The sequence below is a fragment of the Aythya ferina genome (assembly GCF_964211825.1).
Source record: "Aythya ferina genome assembly, chromosome: 9".
Lineage (NCBI taxonomy): Eukaryota > Metazoa > Chordata > Aves > Anseriformes > Anatidae > Aythya > Aythya ferina.
The window spans coordinates 23,680,814-23,701,249 of record NC_140305.1 but is presented as its reverse complement, the minus strand read 5'-3'; the positions used below and the strand labels follow the sequence as shown (position 1 = coordinate 23,701,249).

At 43.0% G+C, this 20,436-nt stretch overlaps 2 protein-coding genes across 12 annotated transcripts; one reads left to right on the top strand and one right to left on the bottom strand.

The window, feature by feature from the left end:
• Positions 1-543: 543 nt before the first annotated feature.
• LRRC34 (leucine rich repeat containing 34) lies at positions 544-20,219 on the bottom strand. Of its 11 annotated transcripts, XM_084530204.1 has the most exons (11): positions 11,152-11,543; positions 10,367-10,489; positions 9,365-9,489; positions 9,102-9,166; positions 8,254-8,337; positions 6,615-6,743; positions 4,815-4,910; positions 3,030-3,184; positions 2,768-2,923; positions 1,239-1,365; positions 544-970 (listed from the first exon to the last, which is right to left on the bottom strand). In XM_084530204.1, exons 2-11 carry the CDS (start codon positions 10,480-10,482, stop codon positions 767-769), a joined length of 1,257 nt encoding a protein of 418 aa, XP_084386330.1. In that variant the 5' UTR covers positions 10,483-10,489; positions 11,152-11,543; the 3' UTR covers positions 544-766. The 11 variants fall into 11 exon arrangements, with proteins under 11 accessions (XP_084386330.1, XP_084386334.1, XP_084386338.1 ...); XM_084530208.1 differs by lacking the exons at positions 10,367-10,489; positions 11,152-11,543 and adding an exon at positions 20,062-20,219; XM_084530212.1 differs by lacking the exon at positions 2,768-2,923 and having other exon boundaries at positions 11,152-11,555.
• Positions 11,642-20,045, top strand: LRRIQ4 (leucine rich repeats and IQ motif containing 4). The gene is made up of 6 exons (XM_084530197.1): positions 11,642-11,706; positions 11,804-12,202; positions 12,352-13,511; positions 14,378-14,551; positions 14,871-15,009; positions 15,657-20,045. The coding sequence occupies exons 3-6, from the start codon at positions 12,360-12,362 to the stop codon at positions 16,004-16,006; spliced, it is 1,815 nt and encodes a 604-aa protein (XP_084386323.1). The 5' UTR covers positions 11,642-11,706; positions 11,804-12,202; positions 12,352-12,359; the 3' UTR covers positions 16,007-20,045.
• Positions 20,220-20,436: the final 217 nt, after the last annotated feature.

Here is a 20,436-nt window from a genome sequence, read left to right as displayed (position 1 = left end):
CCATTTATATATCTGTGAACTAGGTTTACTAGCTTTTAAATTCATGCATTCTTGTGGCTAAGAGCTTAAATTCACTTAACTTGGTTTAAAAAAAAAGTACTCCTGGATAAAGAACACAAGCACGCCATTTTTAAGTAAAAGGAGAGCGTACAGAGCAGTGGCAACAACTGCATTTACTCCAGCCTCTTTTAGCTTCAATAGGAATCTTGTTCTACCACATATCTGATTTGCTCTCAAGCAAAGCTGCTGCCCAGAGGCAGTCCTAGGTGGAAGCTTTTATCGGTTCTGTCTGCCTGGCTGGCCTCCAGCCTGCAGAGACAAAACAACACAACCTGCAGGCTCTGCCTGCTACAGGGAAGCCTGACTGCAGCCTAGGAAGGGCAATGGAACTACATCTAACTACAGTAAGGCAAGGGAAGCATGGAATCACAGAACCATTAAGGTTGGAAAAGACCTCCAACCATCCCCCTACCATCAGTATCACCCACAAAGCCATGTCCCTACAGGAGATGCATGCGCAACAGAAATGACTAGCAGAATTAATGCATTCTCATATTAATAAGCTTTTAATAGATTGGGCATTATTTAGTAACAAATTTTATAGCTACTGGTTCAACATCTCATCTCTAATACCACTTCCAACTGTTTCTAGACTCCTAGACTAGAGAGCCTGAAGAAACAACCTGCAGTAAGTATGATGTCACCCATTTCACTAGAAGCCAGGTGGAAAAACCTCAAGCATTTATGGCTTCAGGCTATTCCTACCTTACAAGTATTCCGAAACAGCTCCAACTGCCAGGCTGGCGTTAGCAGCTTTGTTCATTACCTCCCCATAACTGGGTGTCCAGTAGTAATGCTTCTTCAGGCCGTGGGAGAGCTCTGCAAGGTAAACGTGCCCATCCACTTCATAGGGTTCCACATCTGTACAATCAGGTTTCAAGCGGCCAGTCTGAATTAATTCTGAAAATGCCTGTCATTAATAAAAACAAAAATCTGACATATAACACAATACTTTGGCTGCAAGGAAGGATCTAGAAAACATAACACAATAGGCAAGTACTTGGTCATTTCAGTATGCTGATGACAGGTGACTTGCTACAGTAGCACCATAATATAAGTATTTTTTTAAGAAGTAAATCAAGCATCTTGTTCACTAAGTGCTGTGGTCTTCCAGTGACTGTGAAAACCAGTTTAGAAAAAAAGAAAACCCTCAGAAGGGTTCAGAAGTAAACACTTACCATACAGGTGGCGTCATCAAGTTTGTTCCCCCAGATATAAATGTAGGAAAGTTCCATGTTTGTTTTCATTGCTTGTGAAAGAGCTACAAGCCCTTCACCACCTATATTGTTGCTTACTACTGATAACCTAATAAACAGAGAAAATAGTTATGCAAAGGTGCCACACCACTCCATTCCCATATCTTAGTTAAAAATATTTTTTTACTGAGTTATATTATTATAGATTTTATATAGTTATATGGGTATCAAAATTGTATACTTGATATTAATAAAACGCAGTGAGATATGTGAGATATTTGTATTAGGTCCAGTCCTATTATAAAACCTTCTTCAGGTTGCTAGAGGCAGCTTGGGCCATGGAATTGTGCTATTTCTCAAGGCACTTCTGTGACTCGCGCAGCCAGGTTGCTCACTTCAGTTCTCCAGCGTCAGTGACTTATTGTGCGGTGGCCACATCTCATCTGTAGTCTGCTTTGAAGCCCAGGCCTTGGCACAGAGCCAGGCTAAGCTTTGATCTTTGCGGACTGGCAGTTATTTTTATGTTAGCGAACCTGGAAGGCTTTCAGAGGCACCTAGCAGCCACCACCTCCTCAGTCTGCTACTTAAAACTAATGGCTTCAGGTAACACCTTTGATCAGCTTTTACATCCTGCCGGCAAGGTTTAATGCGGGCTACAAAATACACCCTGATGGAGAGATTACAGCTCTTTTGGGTTCACCCGGAAGCTAACTTCAACAGAGGATTTTGTTATCTGTTGAAGATCAGAATCAACAAATATAGAGCCTTATCCCTGCACAGAATCTGATTATCTTAAAATTCTGAAGCCCTACAGATGCTGTTGTGTTTACGCTTGCACACCACAGGGACCTATGCAAGAAGAACAAAGCAGATCCCATAGCCTCCCTCATCTCCTCACAATGACTAGAAGCTGTGAATCCCATGCAGGATGCTGAGACCCTCTACAAAACCCATCTAAGCTTCAACCCAAAACCAAAGATAGAAGAACAAGCACGTATCAGGCTATGCAGCAATGGACCCAAGATGAACAAAACAAGTACAGGCACAGAAGGCAAACATGAAGTGTCAGCACCTTGGCCTGCATGGCATTTCTTGGCCTGGCATTTTACTCCTAGCATTCATGTGAAGCTACAGGGGGCTGCATTCAGTTATCCAAACACAAGTCTCTCATGCCATGTAGGACACATCAGTATGCCCTGCCCAGCCTCCAGCTGCAGGTCTCCGAAAGAACCCGTGTGGCTTCCCTGCAGCATCCTACAGATCTCTCACAGGCCTCAGGGCACCTCAAATGGCCGTGACACCTATGCTTAGGCAAATGAATCCCACACAATCTGGTGCTCACATTTTTTCCCTCTCAGCTGGACCAAAAGATTTGGAACTTCCTGACTGTTCTGACTGGTAGCATAAAAACACAAAATTTTCCTGTCAGTTCAGCCACTGCAAAGACTGAGCTCCTTTTACCCTGAGTGGTTATGTCTGCAGCCCCTGGGGGAAGTTACGTGAATACTAACGCCTGAAGAGTCCTGTTGTGCAAAGCCAAAGCTTCACTCAAGTAGATGGCTCCGTCATCTTCAATTCGGTTTGAGTTAAGATCTAGTATTTCCAGGGTTTGGTTCCGTTTTAGTAGTTCTCCCAAAAATTTCACATCATCACGAGTTATCTTATTACTGAAAGAGATAATGCATATATATATATATATATTTTTTTTTAAAAGAACACTAAGAAAATGAGTGTCTAATGTTAATCAAGGTTATGTCACATAGTAACTCTTACCACCTAAGATCAAGGTATCTCAGACTGCAGTTTTCATACAACGCCTCACACAGTCGCTCTACACCAAAGCTTTTAATTTCGTGCTTGCACAAATGTAGTTCCACAAGAGAAGAGTTATTTTTCAACATCGAAGCTATATGGACTGTGGTCTCTTCCTAGAAGTACACACCAAGTTTTATTAAACTCTATGTTAGAATAAGATATGGTCTTGCTTCAGTAAGAGAGATGCACAACGGCAAAACTTTTTCATCAGTAGCATTCTATTTTGTATATTACAACTTCATATTGAAAATAGCAAGGAAACAGTGTATTATAAGAACTCAAAAAAGATGGAAAAAATAACAAAAGTATTTGCAGACTTACAGTACTATATACATCCCTACAACTATAATGATTCAAACATTGATGCCCCTGATATCTGATCAATTTCCCTCCCAGACACTGCTTTTAAAAAACTATGTTTGAGTCAGCCCTCGCTAACATCAACAACATTTTGTCATGACACTCTTATTTCATGGAAAGAGACAGAATTGCTGAGGGGAAAGATAAGCCCTGTCACTGTAAGGCACAGTAAATTCATTTTGAAATTGTCACGTTTAGTTACAAAAGCAACCAAGTGAATTCTCTGAGTCAAAAATAAGGGAGCAATCCAGAGGCCTCAGAAGATGATGGGGTTGAAGGTTGGAACAATGGCAAATAGGAACTCTCACAGATGCAGACTAGGCCTTTACTTTCAATACCAGTAGTTTAGATTTATTTGTAAGTCTGTACTTAAGCAGATCAAACCCCTTACCCTCCCCTACTTCTTAGTAGAAAAGAAATAACTATAATTTGTTCAAACTTTTAAAGTCACCTTTGGGATATGGGAAGATCTGGCTTTCGGGACAGTTTAGTTACATTATCTTGCCATCAGGAAAATGGGATACACATCACAGGCACCTGAAAACTGCTGCCAGCCTGGCAGAACCAGCTCTGTGGCCAAGACTTAGCAGGACCAGCAGCCATTCACAGCAGTCGCATGCCTGCAGGTGAAAGCCTACAAGGATGCAACAGAAGCCGCATGCCTGCAGGTGAAAGCCCACACCTCTGCGCCCAAGTACCCATCCAGTGGCCTGTGGTGCTGCCCCCAGCAAACACGGCCTTACTGATTCTCTTTTCAGCGCCTGATTGTTTTGGCAGGTCTGTGTCTTTGTTTTGGATCGCAGATGCATCGTAGGTTTTACATTGAGGTTCATTCACTTGTTAAATTCAAGCTTCAAGTTCACATAGTGAAACAACGAAACCACACAGCGCAGTGAATGTGGCATATTGTTAAAGTATGCCTTTCTTCCTTAGGCTGCAGCCTCTGGCAATTGCCCATGTATCACACTGCTCAGATAAAAAGCAGCCTTTTGTTCTTCCCCTTAGATTCTGCTAAACAGCTTTTATCTCTTCGGTTTGCTGAATGATGCATAAAACTCCCCATGCGCTGGCAGTGGAAGGAATACCCAGTTCCGTAGTACCGAGTCATCTCCATCAGCCCTTTGTTTAACAAAGGCGTACATACCAAGAAAGACGTTTAAGATGAAAAAAAATTAGCCTCCTAGTTAAACAAGGGTGGCTTGTGAGGGCACAAAATTTGTGGCAGAAGAAAATAATAATGAAAATCTACATTTAAAAAAAAAATATTATGTCATTTTGTAAGAAAACCCAGAGTCCTGTAGTCTAGATTTCCATAAATACATCAGCATTGACTTTACTTATGCTTCTCTCTGACTGAGCTGGCACTGCAGTCTACCAACATACCTCTTGGCTGTATAGTAAAGGACGATTTAGGTTTATTGCTTTGACTGATTTGTTCTGAGTCAGGGCTGTTGCTATTGCTATCAGACACTGCGTACCCTGCAAATGGGAAAAAAAAAAAAAAAAAAAAAGAAAAAAAGAAAACTTTAGATAAACCTGTCCAATGTATAGATCAAGCTACTACATTACCATGACTTATTAAAATTGATTGTCAGAAGATCAAAAACACCGAATGGGCTCTGCTTGGAAATACTGTTATTTCTGCCTCCCTGTACCTTGGAGAAATCTAAGTGCTGTAGGCGAGTGCTTACAGGCACCGATGCCAACTCCCCATGGAATAACAGAATGGAATTAAACTAAGAACTACAAATGACCAGGAAATTTGGCAAGTCAGAAAATAAAAAGCAAGAATAACGCATCTCAGCGAGATCTTTGTCTATGTAATTAATCCCATACTTCATTTTTCCCCAATTTATGAAGCAAAATATAGCCTGTGTGTGTGTTTCCCAAGGTCTTCAGTAAAAGTCTTAGCTAACATTTATCCACTAGATAAATGCATGCTAAAAGTGAATTAATGTGGTATAGAGCAGTCAGAGTCTAGAATACAGGCCAATGTGGATTTCTGTATTTCCTTGGTTTGGTCACTACCTCACATTTCTGCTCCTTTCCAATTAGGCTGGTCTACACCTGAAGCTATTTCATTTTAAAACAACTCCGTCAGCTTCCTACCAAGCATAAACATACTTAGTGTTTAAATAAATCTTAACTCCAGCAACACTTTCCTTGTTTATGTATTCATAACCTCCACAGTTTCTGGAAGGTATTCATTCCCCCTTCTAGTGTGGGAGCAAGTTCTGCAATTCCAGGAAACAAACAAAATAAAGTTTTTCATCTGACCTCCAGGTGACAGCCACAACTGTTACGTTACAGTGCAGCTTACTCTGTATGCCCAACCTACACTTAGCCTGAGAAGTGAGCAGCTTTAACAGGAGGCTGAGAGCAGCCCATCGCAATTTCACTTCTAGCTTGGCCAGAGCATTCTCCTGCCAGCAGGGACACAGCACCAAATTCTCCTAGGCAGGGAGAAGAACCATGGCCACCTTGCAGCCCCCCTGAGGCTACCTCACAAGGACACACCACCTGGAGGAGGTTCACTGCTCCACTTGCTACCTGCTGCTGCTGGTGTAAACACCTCACAGATGTTTAAAGCCATCCGTGGTTTTCACTGGCTAGAGCAGGAAGCTCTCTGTGTAGTGCTTTGACCTGTCCCTACCTTCCTGAATTTCCCAGTGCAGTTTGAGGGAGCCTCAGCACTCACCTAGGAGGCAGCAAGTTACATGAGATCAAATTAGGGGCCTTCCTACTCAATTCAGCACTGCCATGCCTGAGTCCTTTATGAGTCAAGCTCTAACAGGAGCAACAGAGCTATGGAAAGGGTGACTTTTGGGCTTTATAGCACTGCACACTTTAGAAGAACCCCCTTCTTCAGCATGGATCACACAGGATTTAGACAGCATAACAAATGAACAACAGAAACAATGCTGGAATATGTGAACACCAAGCACCTGAATTCCCAGGGACAGTGACTTGAATATATCACTGGTTGTGACTTCAGGGCTTTATGCAACACACCTTCCCAAGCACAAATTGCATTGTTATACGTTGTGTTACCTCCAGCCACCACAAAATGCAAACTCAATGGCAACAGAGGGCACTTCCTCTAAGCAAGCACTGCAGGATCTTTGTAACACTGACACATACGATGACTTTGGTAACTGCTGATAATTTTACTGGTTTACTTACCAGATCACAGTCTCCAAGATCTAACTTCTCTAAGGTGGAATTAATTTGTAGCATCGAAGCAAAGTACATTCCACCTTGGTTTTCTATTTTGTTTCCAGTCATTCTCAAATATACAAGGGCTTCATTCCTCTAGACAAAAAAAAAAAAAATCCTTTTCAAATGAGAAGAATAACACCTGAACAACTGTCCTTTTTCCTGTGAATCCTGCTGGTTGCCACACAGACAAAACATCCCTCTAGAATTCTGCCCAAGTGATAACACTGACTAAGCAGTTGACGCAAGCTTTCCACAGTGGAAGCACATCAAGAGTCTGGAAGCAAAGCTTAATTAATTGAAAACTTGTTTCTCCCAAGTAAGCTCACAAGCTGCACACTCATGAAAATAATCCAGGCAGATATTTCTGCATACACTGGCAAGTGAAATGCAAGTTATACCAAAACTCACTTAAACAAGAATACAACGTGCCTTTAAGAAAGCAGAAGGTTGCTTGTGTTTCTCAGAGGCTTTGAAATCAAAGCCCAGCAAAGACAATCGATTTCAGTAAGACTTTTTTTACACAGTCAAATCAATGCATCAGTCTTTGCAGGACTGCCAGTAGAAAGTTCTGATCAGAGGTTGAGAGAAGTCAGCAGCTCTCCCCCACTTTCCATAGAATTTCAATGGATACAAAACACCTTTTAAATGGATGAAGTCCTAAGTGCAATGCAGAGCAGTTTTCTATTTTTAATTCCTCAGTATCACTGTACTCTTTATCAGAGGTTATAATTCAGTAAGAGATTACAAAACAAGTAGTTCTGTGAGCAGAAGATATAACGAAGCCTGGTTTCATATGGCTTTTACATCTTCCACATGTCCCTGGTCCCCTTTCCCCCACTGCAGTGCCTCCCTACAGCATCTCCTTCCTTTTTCCTCTCCCTTCACCCATGGGGAGCCCAGATCAGGTCCTGCCACCTGCCTGCAGGACAAGCTCAGCAAATGCTGCTGTGGGGCTGCACAAATAGGTTTGGGGGATGCTGGCAAGCCCGATGTTGTACAGCTCTACCATACAACCTTAGTGTTGTGGAGGCCTCCCAGATTTAGCTGAAATTAGTTCAAAGACTATGAAGGAGGAAGAAAGAGCCCATGAGAGTCTTGTTTCATAAACACGAGTCATACATGCAAGCCTCATTTCCTTGAGGAAACCACGTTAAAAACAACTAACATGTTTTTGTGCTGTTGCTGTGAGGCAAAGCTTTGAAAATACGTCTCAGACATCTTGATTTGAGACAAGCATTGACATCAAGGTACAGGCAAACTTAATACAAAAATAATTAAAAAAAGCTCAAAGGAAAATATTGATGGCATTATACAACTTGGAGCACAGCATAGCATTTTTCACACAAAAATCCAGAGCGATAATTGTGATAATTAAGTATTAATGGCAGCACAGCGCAACTTTCTCTTGCGTGAAATCTGATTTCTGAAGGCTGCCTTGGGAAAACAAGCAATCCCTGTGTTACAGCAAAATGCTGAATGGGCTGAAGACAGAGGGCCCTTTCAGCCAACTTTGATGTTGGCAGGACAACTAGTACTGTTCATCAAAAGCAAGAAAATATCAAACTGGATGCCAGCATCTAAAATCTCTCAGACTAATACTCACATGGAGGGCTTTTGCTATCAGCTCTGCTCCACTTGTGCCAATATCATTAAACATCAGGTTAAGGTACTGCAGAGTTGAGTTTTCCTTAGGAACAAATACAGCAGAAAGCAATGAGACTTCTTTTCTAGAGCATGCCTGAACTTTTCAAAAAAGGAGATGTGTCATACACATACCTACAACCTCCATCCTGCACTTTATAGACAGAACCTGATTTGGAGAAGTGGTTTGAGAATGCTAAAGTGCATCAAATGAGGGAGAGAGAAAAACATGCAGTGTGTAAATCCTCATGGGGCTTACAATAGCCACCTAGGAATCCATATGACCAAACAAGACAGGTGGTTAAGCTCACATGTAGAACTCCAGGTAATTTGTGAACTTGAAGGCACTCCCCTGAGCTCTAGAAATACAGTCACAGAGTGGAAACTCACCACTTTCAGTCTGTATTTCAAGTGTTAACAATGACAGAAAGGAAGCGTTAAAGGTTCCTATGTTTAGAACCACAGAAAGGCTAATAGAAAGGATAAAGTATCCGAAAAAAAGGCCCTGGCACACTTGACACTACCATTACATCCTTTGTTTAACTGAATGTAAGCTTAAAAGCCTTCTGGTTTATTCCACCATTCCTTTTTCACAACACCCTAGATAAATATCAAAACTCTTTTGCTCTCAGAAATTAAAAATCTCCCCCAGAGAATGCAATCTGAGATTCTAGTGGGATGGATTTGGATACAAAAATCAAAATCAGTGGAATTCTGCCAAACCAATGCATTCTTGTCTCAAATACATCACAGAAATATTAACATAGCCAAATAAATCATATTGCTGAAACATAAACATCATTTTGGCACCTGGAGGAGTGTTGCCATGTGCTTTGCTCCAACATCAGTCAATACATTATACCTAAGATCCAAACCTGAAAAAGATGAAGAATGAGACAAATGTATACCTACAATTAATTGATCTATGAACAAAAAGAAACAAAGATGAACTAAGGCTGAAGTCAAGACTGCTTATGTTTTATATTTCTTATTTTTTTATATGATGTTTAGCTGCCCATTGATGTTGAACCACCACAATATTAGCACATCAAACACAGAAAGAAAAAACTCACCTGTGACAAATATAGAGCTGTTTAAGACAAAGGCAAGAACTTGAAGATCTTCATCTGTAACTCTCTGCACAGGCACTAAATGATTATTTCCAGCTATTTTTAATGTGATCCCTTTTATCTGTTTCCTGTAACACAAAAACATAAGAACGTCAGGAGAAAGAAAGTGATACAGAAAAACGTGTTCTCTCTCCATATAAGAAGTGTATCTACGTGCGACCTCACTGGTGCTCTTGCTGCTGTAGCTAACTGTGGTAATGCCATAACAGACAGTATGATTCACCCTGTACCTAAGCTCTATCCATTTTGATACTCTCAAGACACTGTATTGCTGCAAGACCACAAATACACAGAGAGCAGGAAACAGCAAGATAAGGAGAGGGCAGATGAAAATAAAGAAACTGTCCTGGAGGTTACCTTATCATCGCCTTGCTACCTTTCTTTTATCTACTCTATCCCACTCCCAAAATAAAAAGCTAACACAAACCACCACCTTACCCTGTCTTCTCTTGGGTTCTCTCTCCAAACAATAATTAATCCTGCTCCTAGGAGCACCCATGAAAGGAAGCCCTATTTTGCCATGCAAGGAGAGACAGTTTGGGTGGTTAATACCTTGTCAGGACTCAGAGACAGTTCAGGAAAGCATTACCAGCTGGAAGCTAACTGGATGCAGCTGAGGCTTTTTAAACAGGAGCAAGGCAGAAAGGAGTTAGAATGACTACAGACACTGGGTTTGGCTTCTTTAAGGGATGTGGAGTCACCATTCTGTACCTTTTTCACCTTTGATTTTACTGCTTGTAAAGCTGTCCAGAAGGGATATACAGCTACAAACTTCTGAAATATGATTTCAAGATGAGTCAAACCAAAACTTCTGCAGTAAATGCTAAGCGTGATCTGTGTTTAAGCCTGAAACTGCATAAACTTTCTCACTGTTCAATTCCTTGTCCCGCTTCTTGTTTAAGGAGTTCAGAAGAATCTGAAAAATGCTGTTTGTTATTTCCTTACATGTTATCACTTTTATCAGCTTCTTGAAGCACATGAGCAATGAAAGGGTTTTCAGGTTGGCTCAGGTTTTGGCAAGCCTGCAAATACTGCTGGTGAAGGTCTGGAAGAACTGACATGACAGTGCTTGAAAATAAAACAAACTGTTATTGCATCGTTACAGCAGCCTAGCAACATCTCCATGGACGCAAGTTCTGTTGTGCTGGGAGATATATAACAATAAAAATGGGCTTGGGCTGAAAAGGGTTACCATTATTCAAATGTTATACAGGAATAACAGATAGATACAGAGGGAGGGGGGAAAAAAAGGAAAAAAAAATGTGGAATTGTGTATATATTCCTGATCTGCCACCACAGAGGATCTGAGCCTTTAGACATAATATTCATATAGATATTCCCTTCTCCTTGTAAAAAGGACTGTTTCCTGCAGTTTGTGATTAAATCTAATCCACCGTGTTGCAGTTACCTGAGACAATCAGCCCAAAAGAGGACTGAAGGTGGGAAGCTTTGGGAGGAGTCTCAGCCTCAGTGAGAGCAGCAAAGCTGCAAGGCCCGGAGCAAACTGCCCTCCTGCCCCCAGTGTCTTGGGATCTGGATACAAAAGCTGCAGCTTTGAAAGGGGCCTGGGGTGCATGTGGCAGCTACAGGAGGCACCTTTCGGCTCGGGTGTGCCACCTGAACAGCAGGCTCACACCGAGCACCACAGCAAGCACATCCCCATGGCCGCTGCTTCCCAGGGCCTGCCATTGCTCCCGGCTCCTCAGCACCCTCCCCGTGCACACCCGTACTGTGGGCTGGGCCCGTTACCACACAGCCGATATCCAAGGGAGCGTCCGTGCCTGCTTTTTGGGGGGCAGCCTCAGCCTGACCGTGGGTGAGAGGCGCAGGAGGAGGCCACAGTCCCCGGTGTCCCCTCAGGGCTCTGGCAGCAGTCCCATCCCAGCAGGGAGAGGTCTGAAGGCCGGGCAGGGGCAGCGTCACCGTCACACACTGCCCGTCACACCGGGCTCGCTTAGTCCCAGAATTTGTTAGTCAGTGGCATGCCTGTGTAGCTCTGAGGAGCCTTGGCACGAGTTAGTGTAGCTATGGGGTTTACCAGTTACTTGGGAGGTGCCCCAGCCCCTCCTTTCCACTGAGGAGATCCTTCCTCTGACCCCCATAAAACCCAGGGCTGGGCTGGGATCATACTCTCTCCTCACCACACAAGATGCAGGGCTCACTCCAGAATGCTGAATTCAGAGCTAATAAAAAAGAAAATGCCCTTATACAATGGCTGCGTGAAACTGCAAAGCTTAGCATGGGTCTCCCCCACCTCGTTGTTTCAGTTCTTTCTCCTTGTTCTGGTGACCTGGGGAAAGCACCTGGGGGAACGTGAAGGCCTCAGGTAGGAGGTGACTGATGGCTGCCTCCTGACTTCAGCCTTTCCCTCCTCTCTTTCAGCTTGTCTTAAATGTCAGCCAAAAGGTGTCCTCCACCCACTCCTGTAGACACAGTCAGCCAGGTGGTTGCTCCTTTCCACCTCCTTACTCTTTCACAGTCCAAATACTGCAATTTAAAGGTTATCAGGTATCAGGCTTACCGGTGTCTCTCCAGCTCAGAAACTGCCGAGTGTTAGAAAAGAAGGTACCACCTTTTTATAGGAAGGCTCTTGTCAGCTTTACAGTCAGCATAGCTGAAGACAGAACTCAGCACTTTTAAATTAAGAACCAAGGAAGATGCTTCCTCCAGCCCCACTGACTTCACAAAGGTCACCCTCTGATCCCCCTGTTGGGGCACGTCAGGACGCTGGGTTCCAAGTCACAGTCCTGCTGTACACACATCCCCTCCATGTCAAGGAATGTAAGCAGGTTTTTTTTTTGAGTGGTACAGCCATGATCAGAACCTGTCCCTAAATGCTAAATTCTTCCAGTCTTTATTTAGTGCAAGAAGGTGTTTGAGTACTGCTGATTTTTTTTTTTTTTTTTTTCTCTTCTGAAATTAAAAATAAGGAGCACAGATGGTTGAGTCTCAGGAGAGCGTGGATGCCAGCACAAGGGACATTCATTACCCTAAAGATGAACCTGTCTGCTCTGAGGATGACCTTGTTCAGACTGCACAAGAAATAACAGAGAATGAAGCTCCGGACAACGAAGCTCCAGAGAACGAAGCTCTGGAGAACAAAGCTCCGGAGAACAAAGCTCTTTTTCCCCCATACATCACAGACAGGATATTTTTTATTGATTTGTCCAATAAGCAACTGCAAACCATTTCATCAGAGGTCTTCAGTCTAGAGTGTCTGGAGGAGCTGCACGTAGAAAAGAACCTAATTGTGAGCATCCCCAAAGCCATAAATCGCCTGAGGAACATGAAGGTTCTCTACTTGAATCAGAATCACATACAGGACATATGCGAAGAACTGGGGGAGCTGAAACATCTTCTGAGCTTAGATTTAAGTAACAATCCCCTCTCTTACAGTTCACTGCTGGTTATCAGCAACTTGCAGTCCCTTCGTAAGCTCAGGCTCTACAAAACAAACTTGCGGGAAATCCCAGTGCAGATCTGCAACTACCTCCACCATGTTGAACTGCTTGGCCTTTCTGATAACAAACTACAGAGTCTGCCTAAAGAAATAGCGAACCTGACAAAACTCAAGGAAATTTACCTCAAAAAAAATAGATTCAAAATTTTCCCTGTTGAGGTTTGTCAGATTGCTAACTTAGAAATAATAGATCTGGAAGAAAATCTAATCCGTCTCATCCCACGAGAGGTAGGTTTGTTGACAAACTTAGTTAAGCTATTTTTAGCTTTTAATAAGTTATCCTCCATTCCTCCTACACTGCAACACTGCCAGAAGTTGGCTGTGCTGGATCTGTCTTGCAATCTCCTGCGCAAGCTTCCCCGAGGTTTGAAGAAGCTCACAGAAATGATAGATCTCAAATTGTCTGGTAACAGCCTGAAGAAGTTCCCATACCAGACACGCTTCTGGACATCACTTTCCCGTGTTTATCTGAGGAACACTGGACTGCACAAAGTACCCATCTCCTTCACCAGATTAACCAGTGTCAGGGTACTAGATCTGAGTGAAAATTGCTTTGATGAAATTCCTAAAGGAATATGCACTATGAAAAGCCTGGAAGTATTGGCTCTGGATGACAATCAAATACAGGAGGTATTTGTTTCTTTGTTTCTGTTTTTATTTTATTGAAACCCTCCCCATTTTGCAAAGTCTAAGTTCTTTGTTTCAGCTGAGTCCCACCTTTCTGTACTAAAGTGAGATGTGTTCCACCTGGCACACACCTGAGCGTAGGGAACTCATTATTTCTGACATCCGAGTATTCAGACAGGGAAAGAGAAGCAAGAACGTAGAAGCACTGACCTTTGTGTGGAATAGTAAAGACGAAATAGTGACTGGAGGGAAGGGACTGCTTCAGGGTTTTGCATCTTTTTTTCTGTGCATATGGGAAAATAAAGATCTGCACTTGTGTAGAACCAAAGCATCACAAACTGAACCAGAGCAGAGGGCAACTTTAAGATGGATGTGATATTGTTAATGCCTTTAACATCCTTAACTTTTGCTGTTCGTTTGATAAAGAACAGTTACATACCCTAAATTGTGCTATTATAAGTGTGACATGCTCGTTTTTAGGTCTGAGAATACACCTCCCTTTTTTAAGTAAATGCAACTCCTTTTTCCAAGGAGATTTCCATCAGTGCAATTTTCTTCTTAAGGGTTACATTTACAGATGTAGTAATTCATGCAAAAGAATCACTTTCAGAGTTGATCCATTTAATGACTCTCCCCTGCGCTGAGCATACAAAAGGAGGTGAAGAAGCAGACAAATATTTCTGCTAAGAAGAAAATCAACCCCATAAGAAATCTCTACAGCAGAGGAAATAATCAACAGTAGTGCAGCCCCACAACTTTTTCCTAGAAATTTTCCCCTAAAAATAAAATCCCTAAGACTACTGCATAAGTGACTTAATGTATCCATGTATCCTTTTTTTTTTTTTTTTTTTTTTTTGACAACTGTCTAGATACCAGTGGAAATACAAGAATTGACAAATTTAAAATGCCTTAGCCTGTCTGAAAACCAGTTCAGTACCTTTCCAATGGAAATCTTTCTCCTGGAATCATTAGAGAGGTTATACCTGGGACAAAATAAAGGAATTAAATTCACAAGTCTGCCAGGAGACATCATCAAATTGCAGGTAGGAGCAACAGAAGGGGGAAGATCTTTCGCTGCTGTGGCCTGGCACTTTTGAGGACTTCAGCTGCTCCCAAATGCAGGACTGAAAGTTCTCCTAATCTCTTTAGGTACATGGTACAGCATCAGACCAGGGCTCTTAAAATAGGAATATTAATACTCAGTGTTTAAAACTCATGCACTCTCTAGTGCTAGTTATCCCAATAGTGTCTAAGCTTTTAAACCTCACTTCTGCACTTATTGATGTTCTCTGCATATTAATTATAAAGCAAGTTAAGGAAAAATCCTTCAGTTCTGAAAAGTTATATGCACGTATTTTCCAGAATCTGAAAGAACTGTATATGGAGAATAACTATCTGGAATACCTGCCCCCAGAGGTCGGCTCATTGACCCACTTGAAAATACTTGACTGTCACAACAACCTCCTTAAGGAGCTCCCAGAGTCTGTATGCCAGATACAAGGTGAAAAATAGTCTTTGTGTTTGTGGCCCTAAGGACACAGATACCAGTAAGCATCCCGGGGTTAGGAGGGAGAGGAGGAACGCAGTGCATTGTGCAGTGCTCGTCCAGTAAAGGGCCAAACCAGACAGAGGCTAAGAGGTGGGAGGGTGAGGGAAGTGCTGTGCCCAAGCCAAGTGGGCAGGAGGTCCTTCCTGGTGACCCTCCCCAACCCCAGGAGCACAGAGACGGGGTGTCTCCAAGCTCCAAGCAGACCTCTGATGGGAGAAGACCTGATGGGTCAGCACCAGTGACCCCAGGGCAGTGGTGAGGAACCTACTTTCTGGGGTCACTCCCCAGCCCAGTCTTCCCATCTTCCCCAGTTCACTAACACTGCCGGTGCACCACTTAGCAGGACTTCTGAAAGCTGGATTTGGCCACCAGCCTGACAGGTGAAAGTCTTCACCTAGCCAAGTTCGTGCATTGCTAGGAGAGCCCCAGTCCCATCCTTCCACTCTTGGAGAGGCACTTTGAATTTTCAATACGCAAACTCTTCCCCTACACAGACTGAATTGTTCGGGCCTCACCAATATGCTGTTCACAGGGAACAGCACTGCCTTCCACGTCATTCCTGTTCTTTGTGTTGCAGCTCTCTGCTTTTGTGCATTCAGGTTTGCAGAAACTGCTCCTTCAGGACAATCAGCTGTCCCAGCTGCCCGAGGATTTGGCCAGCCTGCAGCAGCTGGAGGTGGTCCTTGTGAACGGGAACCCTATGAGAGACCCTCCGATCGAAGTGTGCTGTCAGGGGACATCTGCTATCTTGGAGTACTTACAGGAAAAAAAGCATAAAAAAGCCATGGCCCTGAAGGTACCTCTGTTAAGAAAGCAACCACAAATGCACACACACAGCAGCAGGTTTAGTAATCAGATACTTTGTAGAACAACCTACAGAGCACCTGCACAACATCAAAAACACTTTAAAACATTGTTTGCATCAGCTACTGTGGAGCCATACTTCTAAAACTGGTCATGTTAAGGTAAAGCATGGGGAACCACCAGGAAAGAGAGCACCGGGCAGCTGGCAGAAACGTAGCAGAAGGTTGTCACTGCCCCACCAGGTCACAATCAGCAGTACAGCCCTTGCAACTTGAAATGGAGCTTGGGCAGTGACAGGGGAATGGTTACTGCCCCTAAAAACGAGTCAGATCCTCTAAGTCAAGACACTGTTTAGAGACAAATCTAACTGCCACTCTTGTTGACTGTGTTTTGACTGTAGAAAGTTGAAGTTACAGTTGCTGACACATTGAACAAAACATTTTTTTGTGTGAGGGTTATTTTTGTTCATTTCTTTCTTTTTTCCCCCCAAAGGAAGAGCAGTTTGTATCACCCAATGGGCCATGGAATGAATTAGCTCAGAAAAAAGTATGAGGCAAGAAGGAAGGAAGGGCAAACACTCAGCCTTTGATTCTTCTGAAACTAAAATTCTTCCTCTCCTTCTGTAGTGTCTGCTATTTCTTCATGAATTAATGTGTTTCTCCCAAACTTCTCTTCTGAACTAAGTGATGGTACTTAAAAATGTGTAGACATAGTCATTTCCCACTCAGAGGGTCTGGAGGACTGCAGTGTTAGTGTCCTCCTTGGTAAGGAATTCCTCTTGAAAAAGTAACACCATAAAAGAAGTCAGGTGGCTGTCAGTCAAGCTGCAAACAATGTGGTTGAATGCAGAATAAGAGTTGCTTTGGAGACCACGGTGTGTCAAGCTTTTTGTATTAAGAATAACCAGCAGTAATACTGCTCCACACAACTGTTTGCTTTTACCCTTTTCCGCAAGGTAACCAGACTGTTCTCTCTTTTTGAGATCAAAAATCTGTGGCAAGGGTTGATGACCAAGAAGGGGATTGGATCTCTGTTGATACTGAAGAGTCTAGCAGACACAAAAAAGGAAAAGAAAGGAAAAGAGAAGGGAAAACAGAAACCTGGGAAAAAGGCAAACACCAAAAAATGATCTTTGTGCAGTAACTGGAACAGAACTTCTCATTTACAAGAAGAGCAAACGTGAGCAGAGATAAGTGAGTAGGAGACAAGCAGTAGTATTAAAGCATTTCAAGCAGTGAGTGTTACAATGAAAACTTTTGTTTTGTTTTGTTTTCTGAGGCTTGTTTTAGTTCTTTTGTCATCATTTGCTCCAGCTGAATCTGGAGATATCAAATCTGCTGAAATATTCTGAGATTTCTCATTTTGAATACATTATCTCAAAGCATAGGGGCAGATGATTAACTGGAAATTAATCTAATCTGCAGGAATCTGGTGCAATGAAGTGTTCATTGTTCTAAATTCCAAAGGATTTTACATCCAATACTGAGAAACCTATTTTCCAGTCAGTGAGGTACGTCCTACCTAGAATGAAACAATACTTGTAGCCCTGCATACTAGCAGCTATTTGATGACTTTTGCATTCATAAATTATCAAAATCTTGTTTGGAAATATGGAGCAGGATTCCAAGCAGCCAGAACACACACACTTCCACCACAGTCTGCAGTACCTTGCAAGAGGATAAAGAGCTGTTTTAAAAGCATTTCTACACTTTTGCAATAATGTTCCCTAACATTTTGACACGCTGTAGTTATAGTACCTTGAATGACTGCAAGCTGTCAAATCCTGAGCTTTATAGCTCATCCCTGAGATAGCTTGGTGACAGTTTGCAAAATGCCTGTGTACAACGTGTTTATGTGAAAACAGTGAGCTTGCAGAATGCCATATTCTGCAGTGATTCTTGCATGCCGAATTTATATGCAAACACACCTCTCCACAGCACTTGCTGGGACTACCAGTGACCTGTCAGACATCCACTATGTCTAGTTTTTACTCGTTGCTCAGTCAGTCACTCTTCGCACCCCTACAGAGTTCCGTCTGCAACATCCATTCAGCGCAGAGCTGAGCTAGGAGCAGCCACGGTGCAGACCCAAACTGCAGGAGCGGGTGGGAGCAGAACCCTACTTATTTTCATTGGCAGGTCAGACCTTCAGTCCTGCTCTCCCTCCCTGTGCCTGCGTTGCCTCAGAGAAAGAGAAGTTGGTGGCACCCTGAAGGAGGTGGTGAAGGCAGGGTCACTGAGACTCAGCTCTTCCTAGAGCTCTGCTCCAGGTCCTGCTCTTCTGAGTGCCGTGGCTACATCTGCATCCAGGGTATGGATCTCATTGCTGTTTGGCTCTTGAACCTGTTGATACTGAAATCTCAGTAATATGCTTGCTGGCAGGAGAGAACCGGGGACTTTTAAGTGCAGAATAGTGGGATTGCTCAGGTTTGGTTTTCCATCCTACTAGGTAACTGATGCTGTTTTGACTGTCTGCAGGTGTCTTAGGAAATTTTTTCACCTTAAGTGAAGGTGAAGAGGCACAGAGAAAAGCGTGATTCAGAGACTGCTGAGGAGGAAAACACTGGAAGAGAGATTTCCAGGAAGACTGGCAGATAGACAGGATAATAGAAGGGATTTAATAAAAGCTTTTTAGTGGTAGAATAGGCACGACAGAATCGTGAAAGAGTGAAGGGCAGAGAAGGGGATCCAAAAAAGCAAGTGGAGAGGTTACTAACAGTGAGTCTGCACTGTGCCCTGGAGCTGTGAATGAGGAACTCAAGTATAGCCCAGCAGTGAGGCCCACCTCAGCCTGAATTAGATGGAGAGGTTCAAGTGAGAGAGGAGAGATTCACAGAGATTCCCAAATTTTCCCAGTTGGACCAAAGGCAGTTTTGACAGGGAAAGTCACAGGAAGACAAGTGATTAAGAGTTTGGGTATGCTGGTGTTAAACAGAGGTGATAGCATTTCCACATGAAAATAATTCTCCTGGCCTGAGTGACTGAAAGACTCCCTCATTAGCCCTGTATAGAATAGGGGCTTTTTGCTTCATTTCCGAGGTTGAACATACCTGCAGCTGATCCTATTTTGCAGCAATTCCCTACTACCTCTGACCACAGCACTCCGGTTCATCTCACGGTCCTCAGAGCTGGGGGAGCCAAGTGCACTTCTCAGTGAAACTGAAACTGCAATCAGGAAGTCCAGGGAGACCCTCGTGTGAAATCATGGATTAAACAACGAAGGGCTATCAGCATAACATGGTTAGCTGCTGCTATAGCCCTGACCAGGCAGAAGTTGGTGTTGGAAGGGTCGCCCAGGCAGAAAGCTGAATATTGACCTGCCTCTGCATGGGAGGAATTGCTGAAGGGTCCTTGCAAGTTAGGAAAGTGCCAGTGAACAGTCCTGTTGTGCCTCTCCTCCAGGAGACTGCTGCAGCATGTAGACATACTCAGGGCTAATTGAGCAGTACTTTATCCCTCAAGCTGCCTCAGGATTTCTCTAAGACTCCTCATTCAGTGGGCAGATCCAATATCTTTACTTCCTAAAATACCTTACCAATGAATAATCCCACTGCAGACTTTGAGCTCATGCGTGAGTTAACAGGCTCCATGACACAAGTCAGTATGCCAGAATTTGGTTCTGTGTAAGCAAATCCAATAAATGCCAAATAAGAAATTATCAAACGTAAAAAGAGAAGCCACTTGTATGGATCCAAGCTGGTGATTTTTCTAACAGGTTTGGGTGTAAAGGAGGATGCTCTGCTCCTACTTAGAAGCTGCCCTGTGGCTTTTAATAATAGCCTTTGCTTCCCTGGCTTGGTTTCCTCCATGTTTAGGGTAAGAGAAAGAACACATTTTATGTCACAATGTGTTTCAAAGGCTAATGGATTAATCGTGAATGCAGAGAGCATGAAGGCACTCCAAGAACTCCTACTGGCTTTGATAAATGTGGGATCAGAATCCTCAATCTTGAGGTCTGACCTTGTGCTGCATGTCATAAAATGTTCAGTGCAGGGAGCTCAACCCAGTTAAAGATGGAACACCTCAGGATGTGAAGGAGCATCTGAAGTATCCTGAAATTTCTTCATAGCCTAACCCAGAATGCTTATGAATTACTCTGTATTCCAAATCCTTACTAAAATAGCAGAACATATCTGATCTAACCTTCTGCAGCATTTTCTTTGCCCAAGGCTTGCAAAGACACCAATCAACCGTTTCTTACCTTGATTTCATGCTGATTCTGTATGCAGAACTCATCTACACTATCAGATGGTATCAAGGGCCAGAGCAGAGGCAGAACAGCTCCTTCTGCTTTCTTCTTACTGGACTGATATATAATCCTGAGCTGTGAGATTTGGAAAGCATCCCAACAATTATGTAGCTTTAAAGCGTTCCCAAAGGGGCAGACATTTTGGGGAAGAAGAAACCAAATTTTAAAACACAGAGGTTTCAAGTATCTTTACATTAGAGGCATTTTCATTATAGGCATGAGGCCATAATCACACTGCCCATCCGTCTGCATCAGTGCATACCCCAACCACTTCCTTCCACTGGCAAGCCTGCAGTGTGTCTATCTGAAATCCTCATTGCTCTTTTG